Source organism: Clarias gariepinus, chromosome 19, assembly GCF_024256425.1.
Source record: "Clarias gariepinus isolate MV-2021 ecotype Netherlands chromosome 19, CGAR_prim_01v2, whole genome shotgun sequence".
NCBI lineage: Eukaryota > Metazoa > Chordata > Actinopteri > Siluriformes > Clariidae > Clarias > Clarias gariepinus.
Genome location: NC_071118.1, coordinates 8,228,545 through 8,248,852, shown reverse-complemented (window position 1 = coordinate 8,248,852; position 20,308 = coordinate 8,228,545). Strand labels below are relative to the sequence as shown.

Here is a 20,308-nt window from a genome sequence, read left to right as displayed (position 1 = left end):
TCTTTGCAATTTTTCTCTAAAAAACTCCTTTCTGATATTGCGCCAATATTTTTCGCCATAGCTTTAAGAGAATTGGTGAGACACTGCCACTCTGAGAGGTTATTTTTATACCCAAACATGTAACCAATTGACCTAATAAGTTGCAAATTGGTCCTCCAACTGATTTTTATACGTACATTTAACTTTTCCAGCCTCTTATTGCTACCTGTCCTAACTGGAATGTGTAGCTCCCATAAAATCCAAAATAAGCCAATATTTGGCATGACATTTCAAAATCTCTCACTTCCAACATTTAATATGTTATATTCTATTCTGAATAAAATATTGAAATTTGAAACTTCCACTTCATTGCATTCTGTTTTTATTCACAATTTGTACAGTGTCCCATTTTGTTTGGAAACGGGTTTGTACATTGTTACATACAGAAAAAGTAAATAGATGTACCTTTACAACAGCATGCGCCCTTGGTTGTGCACGAGTCCTTGCTCTCACCCCAAAGATGGCATCAGTGACCGGTACACTGTTTTCAGCACACAGTGTATACAGTACAGCCATAGTCATACAAAAAAGGGCCATGCACAAAACCCCTCGGCGAGCTCGACGCCTTAACCGCCAAAGCACGCTAACACGATCCATTGTAGCACCTGTGACCTAAGGAAGACAGATAATCATCAAGTGAATTTACATCTAGAACATGTGTTTTTTCTGTTAATTTATCAGCACAGCATAATAAGAGAATGTGGACCATTAAAAGACCAAAAATATGTGGATATAACAACTTATTGAAAAAAAAAAAAACCTTTATGAATTCCCATTGTACAATCAGGTGCATTTACTCATTCAATTTAAAGATATAGTGAACCTGCAGTGCTTTTATTTATAATATTAAACCTGTTTACAGCTCTACACAGACACTGTGTTTCACAGTTTATGATTAAAAAAGTAAGTTGCATTTTTGCTAAACCCTACCCATGATGGCGTTTTCCGCCCCGTGTTTAAAAGGACATTCAGAGCAGACTTATTCAGATGATCACAATCAATTTGAAGTTAGAATGATTGCTTGTCCTACATACTGTAGGACAAGAGTCACAATGCAGAGGCAGTTGCCCGTGTTTAATACTGTACTGTAAGAAACTGAGTAAAATGCTCTTAAGTATTGATTGATAATTTGATATTTAATTTAGGACAATCCTACTGATGCAATGAATATACACTGCATAGCCCAGCCAAGTCACCATTTGAAATTAATAGGGAAATGCTTAAGAGCCTATTACTCAGAGCTGGCAACTTTTCAGGAAAGCTCTGACTGAGATTCTGAAAACAAGGGCATTGGTTCTACACATACATGCACACGTTTGCACATGGCCAGCCATTTTGTTTAACACTAACCATACACCTTGCTCTACTGTACATAGCTCAAGTTCTGTATATTTTAGCGTTGCATTGTTACAGTAAAACAACTGATGCGTGGTACTATATGTATTCCTCGTGGTACAACTGAAATTTAAAATCTTCATGCAAACAACAAAAACAAAAAAAAAAATAGGGCCTATCTTAACAAACAGTCAAATTACCTACATCCTTCCCAACAGCGTTATGTACATTAGGGCTCTAGTAGTAGTCAGCCCCCACAGCCCCCAAAGAAAAAAAGGAAAAAGCAAAGGTAATAATAATAATAATAAGATAATAATGATAATAATAATAAGAAGAAGAAGAATAAAATAATGTACCCTCTTTGTATAATTCTTACTCACTCTTTTAATGCTCCGGCTGGTACTAATTATTATCCCTTCTGTTGCATTTTATTAAATGCCTTCATGCAGCGGTAAATGTATGTTAATTTTAACCGGATTACATGATTATTATTTCTCTTCACTTGGAGTAGAAAAAGTTGCGGGTCCTATGCCATTCCAATGCCGCGCTACACCTATGTATTGAGGACACGTAGGAATGATGTACTGATTTGACTTCAAAATATGAAGTTGGAAAACATCATGCATGACCAAATATTACTTAAAAACACAATCACAGCTATGTGTATGAGCAAAAATGATAGTATTTCCAGATGCATAGCACAAAAAGGACTTACAGCATCATCATAAGAAAATGGGCGAACTGGGGGAAAAAGGCTGATGAGTCCAGATCAACCCTATGTCAGAGTAATGGGTGCGTTAGGATAAGAGGGGGAAGAAAGCACTTGATAAAATTTAAAAGCTTGATATTATATACTTATTATGATATTATATATGCACCCCTAGCCCCTAGATACAGTATTATTTTATGGATATGTGCGTATATATATATATATATATACATACACACACATATATACACACACACACACACACACACACACACATATATACACACACACACACACACACACACACACTTGCAATGAGCGTTTTCGAAAAGTGCTGACAAGCTTTTTGCATCTCTTAATTGGAATCTTTGCCCATTCTTCACATGCAAAAGCCTCTAACTTAGTGATATTTGATGGCTTCCATGCTGCAACTGCCTTCTTCAAATCCCACCAGAGATTTTCAATTGGATTTAAAGCTGGTGACTGAGAAGGACACTCCAGGACACTCCAGCATCTTTTCCCCAACAAGCTTTGGTTGATTTGGAGGTGTGTTTGGGATCATTGTCTCGCTGGAAGATCCAATGATCACCAAGGTTTAATTTGTCAACAGAAGGCATCACGTTCTTCCTCAAAATGACCTGGTATTTCTGGGAATCCATGATGCCACGTACACAATTAAGATTGCCAGTTCCTGACGCAGAAAAACAGCCTCACATCATTATTGACCCACCTCCGTGCTTGACCGTGGGGAAGGTATTCTTCTGGTCAGACATCCTGCTGGTCCAAAAGTTTCAATTTGGTTTCATCAGTCCATAGAACTGTCTCCCAGAACTCCCAAAGTTTCTCCTGGCATATTCTAGTCGTTTCCTTGTGTTCCTTGAGGTCAAGAGTGGAGTGCGTCTTGGGGTCCGACTATGAAGTCCTTGATTATTCAGTCTTATAGTTGCCACTGAAGCACTTGTACCAGCCTTCATCATGTCATCCTGTAGCTGTCTTGCAGTTACACGTTTTTTTTTCTTTTCTTAGCTGTCCTGACTAAGGGCCCTTGATGAAATTGTGAGCTTTCTTCCATGGCCAGGCAGGTTTGCAGCTGTTTCATAAGTTTTAAACTTCCTTATAATGCTGTGTCTCTTGGAATGTTAAATCTTTTGAAAATCTTCTTAAACCCAAGGCCCTTCAGATGTGATGAAATAATCTTCACTCTCAGCTTTTGGGGAAGCTCCTTTGTCTTTCCCATGATTGCAATTTACTTTGAACACCTTCATAGTTGGGGTTTATATACTGTCTTAATGATGTTTCAGCTCCACTTCAGGCCATAAAAACTGTCAGAAAGCTTTAAAAACAACAATATTATATAGGGGTTGAATAATTGTGACCTGACAATCTTAACAAAATATACTGTTACACACAAATACTACATCATACATTTTCTGTGTAGATTTTATGCATCACTCATTAAGAAGCCATCTAAAGCAGAATCCTGCACTTTGAAAAAGATTTTTATTTATAAATCCTTAAAACTTATATATATATATAAGTTCATAGAACTGTCTCCCAGTCTCCCTCTTCAAATGAGGTGGTATATTTTGATAGATATGTGTGTGTACGTGTGTACACATACTGGATACACACACACACACACTAGCACCATGCTAATCGTGTTAGAAACATGCTAGCAACATGCTAATATTGTTACCATCATGCTAACAGCATGCTAATGATGCTGCTAAGGGGCGTGGCTTATTAGCATCATGATAATTGCAAAAGACTAATTGGTTTTCCCAAGTTAAATAACCCTCCTTTGTCTCTTAAATGATTGGATCTACATGTTCAATTTTAAAGTTCCTATGGAAGTTACCATTATATGTCAATGGGGCAAATTTGGGCACCTCTTGTGCCCCAGGAGTACAACTTATACCCTCTTGCAATGGTGTGTTCTGACACAGCTTTCAAGCCTCTTCAAATGTGGTGAGATTTTTACCAAATTCCTGCTCTGCGCTAGAATCCGTCAAAATTGGTCTCAATGTTAATTCTATGGGACTTTTTGGGGTAGCGGGGGGCAATTTATCGCCCACCCCTCAGAAAAGTCATAGCACCCCATTCCTGAATAAGTCGTATTTGACACCTCTTTAATGGGTCTACGATGGGTCAAACGCTACAGGACTTAATGGATATGGGTCAAACGGTACAGGACTAGTTACCCTCCAAACCTTCGTACAGAAGAAGAAGATAATAAATAAGCATGTGAGATTATAGTAGTAGTGCTTCGCAAGCACCACTAATAAGAGAGGTTGTTTTGAGATTATTTTCTGAATTTTCACCATAGCACCCATCATGCACGGTGCCTACTTTACATGCAGGAAGTGTTATGATCCGAGGTTACTTTACTCACTCAGGTCTAGGCTCAACAACATTATGTAGCAATAAAATCAAATCAACTGACCATTTTATCACATCTACTGTATGTTTTATTTTCTTTTATAAACTTACTGGCATATTCCAGGACAGTAATGCCAGGATTCATCAGGCTCAAATTGTTAAAATGGTCCTGGGAGTATGAGAAACCAGTTTTTTTTTCACACATAAATTAGCCATCATAGAGTTTAGACCTCAAAAACGTTATGGAGTGTTTGATGTTCCAGTCAATTAATTAATGCAATTCTGGACTGAAATAAATGTTTTGGCTTTGGATAATTTTGTTGAAACAATGCCACAGTAAATGTGTGAAATATGAACATTTAAAATGTAATTAAAAGCTGAATTTTTAAATGAAGGATGCCAGAAATCTACTTAATTGCTTAACTTTGGTGTTGATTGTAAATATTGCGTTTTAATCTTTATTACAAAATAAAGCAGTTTCCTGCCACAGGTTTATGGACAGATGCTTAGATGACAATAGCAACAGCAAATTGCATCCTTAAATGTCAACTACTACAAATAATTATTTAATTCTTAAAAAGACACGAATATGGAATAAAACCTAATTTGTTTACTGGATGAGTTAATGGTAATTTTGTGCTTTGCTTGTGTCTCTGTGGGATGTTTCATGTCCCGTCCACTGCAATTGGTTCCTGCAATCTGTTGGGTGCTCACCTACTCCTCCCTGCCTCTTCCCCGTGACGATTGGTTAACCAGGAGACCCAGACGACTTTCAGAATACTGTGCTGCACACTGTGCCCTTGCTTGTTAATTATACTGAGATTGATGTAAAAATTATACTGTGTCTGACCCCTTGCTAAGGTTTTTTGATTGCACTCTGTTCAAAGAGTCAAATTTGATACTCTTTGATACTCTCTTGGCGGTGAAGGTAGAACTCAACAAAAAAAGCACAACAATGGAAATTGGGTCAGATTGTACTCGCAGTTTTTGCTCCGTCAGGTTCAAGTTCACATTTGTTCCTTTAGATGTGTGTATGCATGCGTGTGTCATGTCGCATTTCTCATAAGCTCTGCTTTAGTTTCCACACTTTCTCACAATTTACAGGAGTCACTGAAAGCACAAATGAAAAAACCTTCCAGGTAATAATATGCAGGTAAGTGTGATTGTATGTTACCCGTGTCCTTTTTATCCACAGCTGCCATTTGACTATTACTCCCTGTTGTTGTTTTTTTTCTTACTTAAACCTCTATACTGCATATGATGATGATAATGATGTTCATCATCATCATCATCATCATCATAAGCAATAGAAGTAAATTCAAAAGGGAACAGATGTCCACGTATTTGACATACTATAAGTAAAAAAAATGTCTACCTGAAATATATTTTTTTAATCCCTAATGTGTTTTTCAGTTAAAAATAAAAAGGTACACTAACTGGTGAAACCACCATTAATGCCATCCTTAAAAATGAGTCAGTGGGCACACTCAAACAGGTGCCAGTTAGTGTTGATCACTGAGCATGTGAGTATATTTCAGGGTCTTTTGTGCAGCTATATAAATAAACTAGCGCAAGTACCCAGCGTTGATGGGAAAAGAGTTTGTAAAAATGGTTAAAAGGTTGAGGCTAAAAATAGGCTGATCATCTTAAATGTAATCAGTGATATTATTGTTTCAGGTTAAAGCCCACGTACAATTTTGCCTGTCTTTCTGTACAGCAGAACTCTCTAAATTAGGGTGACCAAGCGTCCTCTTTTGCCCGGACATGTCCACTTTTTACGTCCTGTCCGGGGCGTCCTGGCGGGTTTTATAAATTCACAAAAGTGTCCGGTTTTTCATAGGACCATTACGCGTGTACGTATATTGACTGGTGTTTTGCACAATACTAAAGTCATCAACAGGAGCCCAGTGGAGAGAGTGGACAGCTTCAGATACCTCGGTGTTCACATCACGCAGGACCTTGGCTCTTTTTAAATATTTAGTCAGTTTTAAGAAGCCAGCTTGGGGGCATCTCAGTTTATCCTGGAAATACCCACTGGGAGAAATGATGAGGTGAGATTTGTAGTCAAATAATTAAAACTCAGATATTGCACACCGATATCGGAGTTTGAATTATTCTAAAATATTGATCATTACCTCATTTGTCATGTGTGGACTATATTCCATAGGGTTGCACAACATCCCTCTGCTTAGACAGTGACATCACTATTTTGGATTTACCTTTAGTACAAAGTGTATGTATGTGTAAAGCTATGTTGACTTATGTTATTCATGCAATACCTACTCACAAATAAACATCAAAAACAAAGCCGGCTGCAATGAATTTCCGTGCAAAACAGTGTTTGATACAAACACTTCCCCAAAAGAACATCCGCTCCTACCCAATGACAGAGGCAGGCAGGGTTTTTTTTTCACTAGAGTACTCATGTGAAGGATGCGTGCACCAAAATTGTCACTTCCAGGGAAGCTCAGCCTTTTCCGGGAGCGAATGGAGCAGTGGTCGGGCCAGGACGCTGATGATTGGAGGAGCTGTTTAAAGGGCGGAACCCCTTTTTGGATTGACAGCATGTCTTAAGTATACATCAGCGCTACAGAGATTCGAGTTCAGTCCCACCATGCGGATTTGCAGGTGAAGTGGTACGACGAACTGCTGCACTCTGTATTATTTGCTGGTGATATAAACCATTTTTGTTTGTACAAATCATTCTTTAAATAATAAAAAAAAAATATATTACAGCGTTCTTGACTTTGCTCCTTGTTTCAGCCTTGTAAAGTTAGTTTGTTCATATACTGTAATTAAAATAGCTTGTGGAAGGGGAAACTAGCCAGCTAGCAAGCTGTGCATAATGGCAGACGCAGATATTGTTGACCTGCCTTTGGCAAACCATTTAGTAGTCTTCCTTACGAGGAGAGTCTCAGAATTAAATGGCAGGGCAGACCAATGCGCAAGACTGATCTGGTGCAAAAATCTGGAAAAAAATAACAGGTCTTTTCAGCTCTTCTGGTATGACAAGGTGAACTTGCTGACTGGAAGTGCTGTGACAGAAAATGTACTGTTGGCCATGCCTCTTGACGAAACCTTCTCAGGGAATGGGACGTGTTTGGTCAAACGTGGGTTTTGGGGATCTGGGTAAGTTTGACAGGGCATACCAAAGGCATGAAAAGTGCAAAGAACATGTGAGTTCATGTGCAAGGTTGAGTTGTTTAGGTAGGATCAGGTTTGAACATGCAATTAGGGATGCACCGAAATGAAAATTCTGGGCCGAAAACGAAACCGAAATTTTTGGATGCACTTGGCCGAAAACCGATACCGAAACCGAAAATGGCTTCATTAAAAAACATGTTTAAAATATTTTCTTTTTGTTTGTATTAAAAAAACTACAAATTAATTAAGCAATCAAACTTTTATTGATAATAAATAACAGTAATAAGGCTGTTTAACAATAACAAAACTTGCTTCCAAGTGCTTCCAAACCGCCGACATACTCCGTGTTTGATGCGTAATGACAGCGTGAACGAGACGGGAGGATGGGAGAGGCGTGGCGTGGCGACAATTTCGGCTTTTATTTTTGGCGCTTTCTTACGTTTCGGCCGAAACCGATAATGCTATTTCGGCCGAAAATTTCCGGCGGCCGAAATTTCGGTGCATCCCTACATGCAATCAATGAAGGTCTTCGCATTCAGGTGGCAAAACATAATGAAACAGTAAAAAAAAATACAGGGCCTTCCTAAACCGTCTAATTGATGTGACTTCCTTGCTTGGCTGTCAGAAGCTGCCATTCAGGGGGCATGATGAGAGTAGTGAATCAGCAAATAATGGAATTTACAGAAACATTAGCTAAATATGACTCTGTCTTGGCCACACAATTTTAGTTATCATCTGTGTTTTTGGGATGCCCCAGTCAATCCAAAATGACTTGATCTCTGCTCTCGCAGCCACTGCTTCTGATCATATAAGAGGTGAAATTCAGACTGCTCCTTTTTTTGCATGGCAGGTGGATGAAGCAACTGACATATCTTGCCATACCCAACTGTCGGTCATTGTTAGATATATGGATAGTGCAGGTAAAACTCAAGAGTGCTTCATTGGATTTTTGGATGTGTCAGGGGGTCGAGATGCTCAGTCTGTGTTTGAAGTTTTAAACGAGAACATGAAGGGCTACAGTTTTAGAGAAAAACTTGTGGCACAAACCTACGATGGGGCTGCTGTCTTTGCTTCATCTCTCAATGGTCTACAGGCCAAAGTTAAAGTAATAGCCCCTAGTGCAGTGTTTGTGCATTGCTATGCACACTGACTAAACCTGGTGTTGTCCCAGGGAGCTAAATGCATGCCTGAGTTAGAATATTTTTTGCATCTCTCTCTGGGTTCACCACATTTTTTTTTAAGTCCACAAAAAGGATGTCTTTTTTTTGAGTCTGCAGGGTCTTCAAGATTGCCCAGAAACTCTCCTACTCGATGGAATTTCACACCACGGATAGTGAGCACTGTGGCAAACAATTATGATGGCCTCCTGCAGACTTTTGACAAGATTACCCAGGATGAGAGCATGGATGATGACACATTAGATGCTGCCAAAGGCTTCATAATGAAACTGGAGGATTTTGAGTTTGTGTTCATGTTGTACACATATGAACAAATATTCTCTGAGACAGATGTTGTCTTTGATATTGTCCAGCAAAGGGCTATGGATGTTCTTTACTGCAAAAAAAGAATTGGGTCTCTCCTTGCTTTTGTCAAGGAGAAGAGGTCAGAGGAGTTTTATCAAGCAGTTTATTCAAAAGCAGCAAATCTTACATCAGACCCTCGAGATGAACCTATTAGAAAGCGCCGTCGGTCACAATTACAGGATTCCCAGGACCACTACAGAAACCATCGAACAATTTGTACATGGCCATTGTAGACAATCTCATGGAGCAGATTTCTCAGCGTTGTTTACATTTGTTTAGCATGAGCTTCTTAGAATTAGTCAAACCAGGGAAATTTGATGAAATGAGGCATGCAAAATGGTTTCAGGGTGTTTCCAGAGGAGGCATTTGAAGGTGTGCTGAAAAGTTATGGCCATTTCTTTGACTCAGGAAGACTGAGATCAGAATCTTTTTTTTATTATTATTATTTTGGATTTGTTCCCGATTTTCTCCCTAATTTAGGACACACGGAGGACAGTGCTAGCCGCTCCTTTCGCCTGCGCGAGCTCACAAACGCCCCTGATTGGCTGTAGAGCCGTGATTAATGTGGGAGCACAAAGCACCTCTCATCCCTCCCCTCTGAGAGAGCTCGGCCAATCAGCTTTCTCTAGATGAGATCTGAACTTCAAGTACTATATTCCGATCATGACTTACAGGGGTAAGCTGTGTGATTTCTTGGTGTTTTTTAAAGACATGAATTTGGATAGTGCATTGCCTCAGCTATACAAGCTGTTGTCGTTAGTGGCAACAATCGGCATCACATCAGCAGGTGTAGAGAGGAGCTTCTCCTGTTTAAAACGAGTCAAGTTATACACCCGCAACACAATGGGCCAAGATCGTTTGAGCAACCTTGCTCTCCTGGCCATTGAGAGGAAACTGGTTAAGTCCCTGGAAAAGACGGGCAATTGGTACGTCAGGGTCACAGACCATTTTCTGCAAAAGGAACGGAGGGCAGAATTTATGTACAAATAACATAATGAATTTTATGATGAAGGCCTAATATGAGTTTCCCCTGTTTCAAAAGCTAGCAGTCGCCACTGATATACACATATGTGTATGTATACTGTATACATATATATACACATTATATACTGTATACATTTTATATATATATATATATATATATATATATATCGCCTCTAATCAGATTAGCTGTTAATTGGTCATTTTTCAGACTGATAACTCTAAATGAACTTCTCGTCTGCGGCAGAGGTAGGTTTTGGTCTCGCCCTCCTGGGATGAGAGCCAGTTTCATTATGGTGCTTGATGGATTTTGCAAATGCATTTGACAATAATGTTCTTGCAAGACCTATTACAGAATAGCTGACCTCTGTGTCTTAAAATAACAACTAACTGTAATTACCTAATTCCATATGTGTTATTTTATAGTTTTGAAATCCCCAGTATTGTTGTAGAATGTAGAAAAAAAATCACTAACTAAAAACAAAGAAATTTGCAAGTGACCCCAAACTCTTGGACGGTAGTGTATATATACACACACACAAACAGTCGTGACCAAAAGTTTTGAGAATGACACAAATATTAGTTTTTACAAAGTTTGCTGCTAAACTGCTTTTAGATCTTTGTTTCAGTTGTTTCTGTGATGTACTGAAATATAATTACAAGCACTTCATACGTTTCAATCGACAATCGGCTTTTATCGACAATTACATGACATTTATGCAAAGAGTCAGTATTTGCAGTGTTGGCCCTTCTTTTTCAGGACCTCTGCAATTCGACTGGGCATGCTCTCAATCAACTTCTGGGCCAAATCCTGACTGACATAATGATCTCCAGCCTTGTTCTTGTCAACAAGACGATTTAACAAAACGATTACTGAAATTAGGGTTTGGGATTAAGTTAATTTTCATGGCAAAGAAGGACTATGCAATTCATCTGATCACTCTTTATAACATTCTGAAGTATATGCAAATTGCTATTATAAAAACTTAAGCAGCAACTTTTTTTTTTCTCCAATTTTCAATATTTATGTAATTTTCAAAACTTTTGGCCACATATATATATATATATATATGTTTGTTGTTAAATATAGTTTAATAAATAATTCTACATGATAAAGCTTCAAATAGATCCTGTAATTGTAGATCTGTATTGAACGATATAGCTTCTAGTGATCAGCCCCTAAAATCCTAATCAGAGCACTGCTAAAAATAATTAGATTCAAATTCTTGCCGTAAACTAGGTCATTTTTGTACAATTTCCTAATATTAACCACCAACCTCCAGTGAAAACCCATACCATGTAATATCACATCAAGCTAAACTTTGTGAAATTACAGTTAAAAAAAAATCAAAAACATCAATCTGCAAAAAGGTAAATGCCTTCTCTCTCTCTCTCGCTCCCTCATGTGAACAATGAAAGAGAATGCAGATTTCTAAAAACAGGGGGCTTAAAGTGAAAAAACTGTCTGTTTTGTTACATGTAAAGACTTATGTCTTCCCATAGTAAAAATAAAGAGATCTTCAAAATGCAACTCAGCATGCAACACCACAATTTCCTGTATTGAGGGCAGAAATACCTTCAGAGTATTTAACTTCCTGTAAAATATCATGCATATGTACAGTACTTAACAATTCTAGACTTGTTTTTAGGCTATTAGGGTTGTTCTTTATAACATTAACTTAATGCTTTTTTTTTATAAAACCAATTAGCTAGCAATGTTATTTATCTTGAAATAGAACATCTTGCAGTGTCAATGTCAGTTGCAGCAGAAGGAAAAGACATACATTGTAGGTTTTATATCATCTCTACATAACAATAAAATAAATGGATGCATTTTTATTAATACAGGCTAAATTATGTAGAAAAAGGCCCCTAAGTGAGCAGTTAATGTTAAACGCTCTTTAAATGTGGCTGAATGGGAGCAATTCTGCAAAGGAAAACTGTGTTAAAAAAAGCTGCGACTTCTCTCCAGTTATAGGAACTGGTTCTGCTAAAAGGTGGCACAACCAGTTATCAAGTTTAGCAGCGGGTATTTTTTCTCTTGAATAAAAAAAATTATTATAAAACAATGTTTCTTCATGACGGGATAGACAGACAGACAGACTTTATTGATCCCGTGAGGGACATTATTGCATTGCAGTAGCAGCACGAGCATGTTTGTCTGCTTTACAATTCATATGAGGAACTGAAATTATTCTGTCTGACACACAAAAAAAAGTTTTGTCAGGCGAGTACTTGTGCTTCTTGCCGATACTGCATAACAATGTGCATATCAATGTGGGCAAAACTTTAAGGTTTTACAACATGTAAAGTACATCAAATACACCCGTTATTGTTTTACTAGAGCATGAACCCTAAAACCGTTTTGCATGCACGCTGTTGAAAAACCATTAAAAAAAATTATTATTATTATGTATTTACAAATTCAACATGTCTAAAATGGCATCCATTTGCCAAATGTCTATATTTGAACGACTAAGATAAATATTTTAAGAAATTACAGCTTGGGTAGAAGTCATGTAAAGATGTGAGGTTAATTGTGTGTGAATCTACTGAACAAACACACACATTTCTGTGCGAGATGTGGTTATCATTTCTAGGGTGAAGCATATAATAATTGCACGTTTGTGCCTATCGAACATAACAGTCATACTTCATGCTCACCTTTGTCACTATTGTTATAGAATACAGTTGCTGAATCACAACAGATACAGTCAGACCAAGAGATGCACTGCTAGGTCCTTTTATCAAGACAGACTATAGAGAGATGCGCACTGCAAGCTATTACATCAAATTAACCCTAGTTTAACTTGCTGACATTAAAACATCGAGAGCAAAAAAACAATACCTAAAATAATAATAATAATAATGACACCACATCCTCTCAAAAAAGCTGTCAACACTTGCATGTTATGATCAGCTTAGATAGGGCAGTTTCTGGTTCGCTCACTCATCTTCTATACTGCTTTATTCTGTATTTAGGGTCACAGGGACCTGGAGCCTATCCCAGGAGTCTTAGGGCACAAGGCAGGGTATTCCTTGAACAGAGTGCCAATCCATCACAGGGTCCTCTGAAAATAACTCAACAAACAGCCATTATAGTCAAAATAGCTGGCAACAAAAGTGAGTAGACCAAAAGTGATAACACCTGTACTGTACATCTTTAATCACGCAAAGTCACACGTCCTATTTATTATGTTCATGTGTTTGTCAGTGGCCAAGTATGTCTCCAGACCTGAACCATATTAAGCACATCCTCAAGCGGAAGGTGGCCATGTGTCATCCAGCAGCTCTTTGATATCATTATGGAGAAGTGAAAGAGGATCCCAGCAATAACATGTGCAGCTCTGGTGAACTCCAAGCCCAGGAGGACTGACGTCGTGCTAGATAACAATGGTGCTCACACAATATGTTGACACTTTAGACACAGTTTTTGACATGTGTGTACTCATTTTCGTTGCCAGTTTAGACAGTCTGCATGTTGAGTTATTGTTAAGAGGAGAGTAAATCTGTAATGCTATACAAGCTGCACAAGCCTTGTTGCGTATATCCTACTCGGAACACCAAACTAATAACACATCCGCAAGCAGCGTTCCTGTCATGGCAAACTACCACTTAAAATGAGCATAAAAACCTTGTGCTACTACAGGGTACAAGAGCATCTTTGTGCCTACAAGGGCCCCTTTTCATTTAAAAGAGGCCCCAAAGATTTTGTAATACCTCTTACTATGATGAAACAATGAAATCCAAAAAAAAAACGACCTTGAAACCATGATATATGTGTCATTGATTGCACTACAGGCAAAGCTGGAAGTGATCTGCCAGACACATTTCGACCAGGCTCCATATTCCTGAACGTATCAGCCAGGATATTGGGAGGGGGGTGATGGGGAGCAGTAATTTCATTTTAGATGTCAGGAACACCATATTTTTTCCTAAATTCACTGACATTGTTTTAACAAAAAGGTGACCCAATAGGTCCGCACTATAAAGACACGCTGCTCTTTTCTGTACACCACCATCCTGCTGAGAAGTTGAGTGACTAAGTGAAGGGGTACAGCGTTAAATGGCACAATGGCTATTTGGTGCCTACAGTATCGGTCCAACTCAGGGGCATACTGATGTGTTCAAAGCTCCTTATACTGAGAAGCACAATGTACAATGTTGTGTCGTTCAGATTGCTTCATCCTAGCATGTTAACTAAACATGCAACCTCCTAATACAAATACCTAAACCTCAAATACCTAAAACTGGTTTTAAGTCCAACTCATTACTGATTTTGTCCACATTTGGGTGCATGCAAATGAAATTATTGTTATTGGGTGCATGCAAATGAAATTAAGACAAATTATGTGTCTTTCCACTGTTAACTGCTCTACATCTGCAGGATGTAGTCCGCAAACAATGTATGGAAATTGAAAAACGCTTCTACTTTATTTGCAATTTTCTCAGTTTCACCATTTTTGTTGTGAAACAAACCAAAAAAAACAGGATGCACCAGCCTGTAATGCTGACATCTATTTTTAACTGATTTTAGTAGCCGTCATTAAAAAATTGTTGTAGAAACAATTAATATGTTGAGGTGCTATAGAGCCTATTAGGGAGTACAACATGTTTTGTCTGGATCTCGCTAAATAATATTTTATATGTTATATATATATAATTATATATATATATATATATATATATATATATATATATATATATATATGTTATAGTTTAACTCTTTTTTATTATTTATAGTTTCTTTTAGTGGCAGCACCTCCTCTGCCATCAGCCACATTAGTCGAGCTCCAGCCGCTCTGCTACTTCACCTACACAAAATTGGATAAATAGACGTTGCAGATCTCAAATACAGACGCTCAAAGCTGAAACCACCAGTTGAGCTGCATTTTCAGGCAGAAATGGCCCAGATTAAGGCTACTGTAAATGATATGGAAGGTGAACTGTCTACAAGGTCGGATGAAGTGGTCACAATGGCAGTTCTGTAAGATTTAGGGTCAAGCATCACTGTGTCGGTTTCTAAATTACTAACCGAAGTTCTGCAGATGGATAAGGACCTCCTTATTGACCATTCGTAAAGATGTCCCGCCCCCAAGAAGCAAGGAGGGAACCTCTGTTGGCAACAGTTTACAAAGAAAGCTTTTCCCCTGGATTGTTACCTCTATCTATGCACCAAGCAGTTCTCTCTTGACTGCAGTTCATATAATCCAATTTCGTTGTTGAATACAGATAAGAAAACCTTAGCGAAAGTTCTGGCTTGCCGTCTGGAGAAAGTTCTGTAATTTTCCCAGACCCAAGAGGCTTTTTTTTAATATTAGGCACCTGTTAAACGTTATATATAACCCATCTCTGTCTGACACTTTGGAAACAAATTATTTCCCTCAACGCTGAAAAAAGCATTTGTTTGAGTGAATTGGGATATCCCTTTCTACACTCTGAATTTTTTTTTTTGCCCTAAATTTATATCATGGATAAAAGTGCTATATTTATCTCCACTGACTGCCATTTGGACAAATAATAACATATTCCCTTTCTTTGAGCTTCAGCATTGCCTGACACAGGGGTGCCCTAAAATTAGATTTAGAAGCTACCTCTCTTTCCTTGAGCAAAATAAATATATAAATAACACAATTAAAAATATAGTTGCAAGCAACGATAAGCGTTAACCTGTACCTTTGGAGCAAGTTAACACCTTCAAAAAGACAACACCGCCCGGGTACACTTTGAGCACTTTGTGTATTTTGAGCAAGACATCTAAAGAGCCCCGGATGCTGATATCACTGAATATGGCATAAGACACCTGATCGTTCTATGAGGCCGAGATATTATCTATGATCTATGAACTTCACTGTCTGACTAATTATATATATATATATATATATATATATATATATATATACAGTGGTGTGAAAAACTATTTGCCCCCTTCCTGATTTCTTATTCTTTTGCATGTTTGTCACACAAAATGTTTCTGATCATCAAACACATTTAACTATTAGTCAAAGATAACACAAGTAAACACAAAATGCAGTTTTTAAATGATGGTTTTTATTATTTAGGGAGAAAAAAAAAAACCAACCCTACATGGCCCTGTGTGAAAAAGTAATTGCCCCCTGAACCTAATAACTGGTTGGGCCACCCTTAGCAGCAATAAATGCAATCAAGCGTTTAAGATAACTTGCAACGAGTCTTTTACAGCGCTCTGGAGGAATTTTGGCCCACTCATCTTTGCAGAATTCTTGTAATTCAGCTTTATTTGAGGGTTTTCTAGCATGAATCACCTTTTTAAGGTCATGCCACAACATCTCAATAGGATTCAGGTCAGGACTTTGACTAGGCCACTCCAAAGTCTTCATTTTGTTTTTCTTCAGTCATTCAGAGGTGGATTTGCTGGTGTGTTATGGGTCATTGTCCTGCTGCAGCACCCAAGATCGCTTCAGCTTAAGTTGACGAACAGATGGCCGGACATTCTCCTTCAGGATTTTTTGGTAGACAGTAGAATTCATGGTTCCATCTATCACAGCAAGCCTTTCAGGTCCTGAAGCAGCAAAACAACCCCAGACCATCACACTACCACCACCATATTTTACTGTTGGTATGATGTTCTTTTTCTGAAATGCTGTGTTACTTTTACGCCAGATGTAACGGGACACGCACCTTCCAAAAAGTTCAACTTTTGTCTCGTCGGTCCACAAGGTATTTTTCCAAAAGTCTTGGCAATCATTGAGATGTTTTTTAGCAAAATTGAGACGAGCCTTAATGTTCTTTTTGCTTAAGTGGTTTGCGCCTTGGAAATCTGCCATGCAGGCCGTTTTTGCCCAGTCTCTTTCTTATGGTGGAGTCATGAACACTGACCTTAATTGAGGCAAGTGAGGCCTGCAGTTCTTTAGATGTTGTCCTGGGGTCTTTTGTGGCCTCTCGGATGAGTTGTCTCTGCGCTCTAGGGGTAATTTTGGTCGGCCGGCCACTCCTGGGAAGGTTCACCACTGTTCCATGTTTTTGCCATTTGTGGATAATGGCTCTCACTGTGGTTCGCTGGAGTCCCAAAGCTTTAGAAATGGCTTTATAACCTTTACCAGACTGATAGATCTCAATTACTTTTGTTCTCATTTGTTCCTGAATTTCTTTGGATCTTGGCATGATGTCTAGCTTTTGGTCTACTTCTCTGTGTCAGGTAGCTCCTATTTAAGTGATTTCTTGATTGAAACAGGTGTGGCAGTAATCAGGCCTGGGGGTGACTACAGAAATTGAACTCAGGTATGATAAACCACAGTTAAGTTATTTTTTAACAAGGGGGGCAATCACTTTTTCACACAGGGCCATGTAGGTTTGGATTTTTTTTCTCCCTAAATAATAAAAACCATCATTTAAAAACTGCATTTTTTGTTCAATTATATTATCTTTGACTAATAGTTAAATGTGTTTGATGATCAGAAACATTTTGTGTGACAAACATGCAAAAGAATAAGAAATCAGGAAGGGGCCAAAAAGTTTTTCACACCACTGTATATATATATATATATATATATATATATACACACATTATATATATATATATATATATATATATATATATATATATATGACAGTGATGGTGAATGTTTAACTTCATGCAATGCAAGGCCCGGAAAAGTTACATTAAATTTTGTCTATTTTATTGACATACAATACAGAAAGTTTTCTGAGACTAGTTTTAGCTGCTCCAATTTATGAAATGTAAAGATATCATTAAAAAAGCTAGTTCTGCCCAATGTACAGATAAGTCTTTTATTTATATAGATAAACACAAAAACTTGCTTTCTGTCAAGATGTCAGAATCAGATCAGTGATGACAAAAAAAAAATAAAAAAAAAAATAAAAGAAGCAACATTGGAAAAGACCTGGAAACTAAAATCAGCGATAGAGAAGCTCAACTGACCTCCTCAGCCTTGTTTGCCACCATGACCATCATTTAAAAAGAACAGGAACCTAACGAGGTAATATTCTTGTTAATTTTTAAATCAGTTTCTTGAACAAACCTAAAATCTATTTTTAGTAATCACGCGGATATTACTCATACGATGTTCTCCTCACATGGGAGTTAAAAGGCAAATTAGGCCTACTAAAAATAGCTTAAATGTGAAATCACATGTGTGTGTGTGTGCACACACTTGGACAAATGTGACCAGATGGATGCATGTGCATGGGACAGTTTTTCAGTGTTTATCCCTGTAAATATTGTATATATAAAAATATAATAAAGATTTATGTACAGAAAGATCTGAGGACTGTATATAATTTAAGTGAATGAAGAAACTACTGGAATGAAGGATATGCATTAAACCATTTACAAGAACACCACTGTAGTCTGATTGTTCTGATTAATCAAGTGAAGACATTAAACTGAGCATTAGTTTGCCCTGACATTTAAAAATCACTCGTCCATGCGTACTAACACCATTTTAATGGAATTTGTTTGTGAACCCTCCAGATTTTACACCACCGAGTTAAAAACAAAAAAACAAAACAGGGTTTGTAAAAGCCAGTCTTCTGAAAGCTGAATACTCCGGTGTGTTCTATTATTTATTATTAGGATGTCGCTCAGAGGCGCATGACTCGGTTTATTTTCACTCTAGGTTGCTAAGGGGAGAAAAACGCTCTTACCTTGTATCCCATATTTTTCTTACGCCGATTTCCTTCTTAAATTGGATTCCTATTTTAGTCCGGTAGAACCGTGCGGATATAAATACTGTCTTAATAAGGCATCGCGTAATCCAAGCGGGGAGATACAGGAGAATAGAGACATTTATAGCCTAATAAAACTGATAATTATCTCCACGACGGGATGCTTGCCCACGTCTCATTAGAAAAAAAAAAGAACAGAAACATCACGATTTAGCCTTTCTGTATTCACCCATATGCGGCATCTTCTTTTTTTTTTGGTTAACTCGTCGATTAAACCCCGCATTGTGCTGCATGATAGAGATCCGCCATATTTATTTACCCTCACGCTGCGGATTCCGATTGGCGGAGAGAAATCTGTCTCTCACAGTTTCTATATTTCTACACTTGAGTTTATGTAAAGCAGTAATGCGGTGATCTTAGGGGTTCCTGCCGAATTCGGGAACTGTTTAACATATTGTTTGCAAGTGTGTACAACAAGCTGTAGCCTACACAGCGCATCATTTTGCGTGACAAATTGGATTAGGCTATTAAAGGCGTGATGACGTGCGTTGCTTTATCCACAACCCTCCGCCACTCCATATACAATGTTATATATCTACGTAATAAATAAGCTTGGGGCATTAAAGTTAATTAGCAAATAAATAAATAAATAAATTGTTCCCTCAGTTAGACTCTTCTCATGAGCAAAATAAATTCATTTGAAGTTGATTCATATTGTTTTCTTGGGTCAGCTATGACACGGAGAAGGACTCAAATGTTTTATTTCACCTACCAGGAGTTTTTCGAAAAAAGAACGTTTATTCGTTCATCGTCTATACCGCTTATCCGAGGTACAAGGTCACCACAGAGGGCCTTGGAGCCTATCCCAGGAGACTTAAGGCATGAGGTGGGATTCACATTGGTCAAGGTGGCAATTCATTGCAGGGCACACAAACAAACACACTTCAGGCAACTTGGAAACAAGATTTAACCTAATCTACGGTACATGTCTTTGGACTGTGGGAGGATCTCGGAGGTGCAAGGCCACTATGCCACCATGCTGCCAAAAGCAGAAATGCAAGAAGAAATGAAAAATATTTCAAATATTTTATTTATATAATATATATTTCATGGACAAATGAATGCTCCCTATATATATATATATATATATATACACCTGTGCCTAACTGAACATTTTACATTTGGGCATTTGGCAGACGCTCTTATCCAGAGCAACTTACATTTTTATCTCATTACACATCTAAGGGTTAAGGGCCTTGCTCAAGAGCCCAACAGTGGCAACTTGGTGGTTGTGGGGTTTGAACCTGGGATCTTCCGAACCATAGTCCAATGCCATATATATATATATAAGGTCTCACAGTAGACGATGTATGTCAGAGTGAAAAGAAAGAAAGTATAAATACTTATCTGTGACCTGTCACAACACAGATCTGGGGAAGGATACAAGAGATGGATACAATAAAAGAGATTTAAAACAAACAACAATCTTCCCAGATCTGGCTGCTCAGCCAATCAGATAATTGTGGACAAA

General features: G+C 38.0%; 1 protein-coding gene across 1 annotated transcript in view; it reads right to left on the bottom strand.

Moving 5' to 3' along the window:
- LOC128507940 (beta-galactoside alpha-2,6-sialyltransferase 1-like) overlaps window positions 1-19,209 on the bottom strand; it is a 33,680-nt gene extending 14,471 nt beyond the window's left edge. Inside the window, exons 1-2 of the mRNA XM_053479103.1 lie at window positions 18,757-19,209; window positions 445-651 (exon numbers count right to left, since the gene is read on the bottom strand). Of these exons, the coding sequence (XP_053335078.1) occupies window positions 445-651; window positions 18,757-18,768 (219 nt within the window). The 5' untranslated portion in view covers window positions 18,769-19,209. The remainder of the gene's footprint in view (window positions 1-444; window positions 652-18,756) is intronic.
- Between the last annotated feature and the right edge of the window lie 1,099 nt (window positions 19,210-20,308).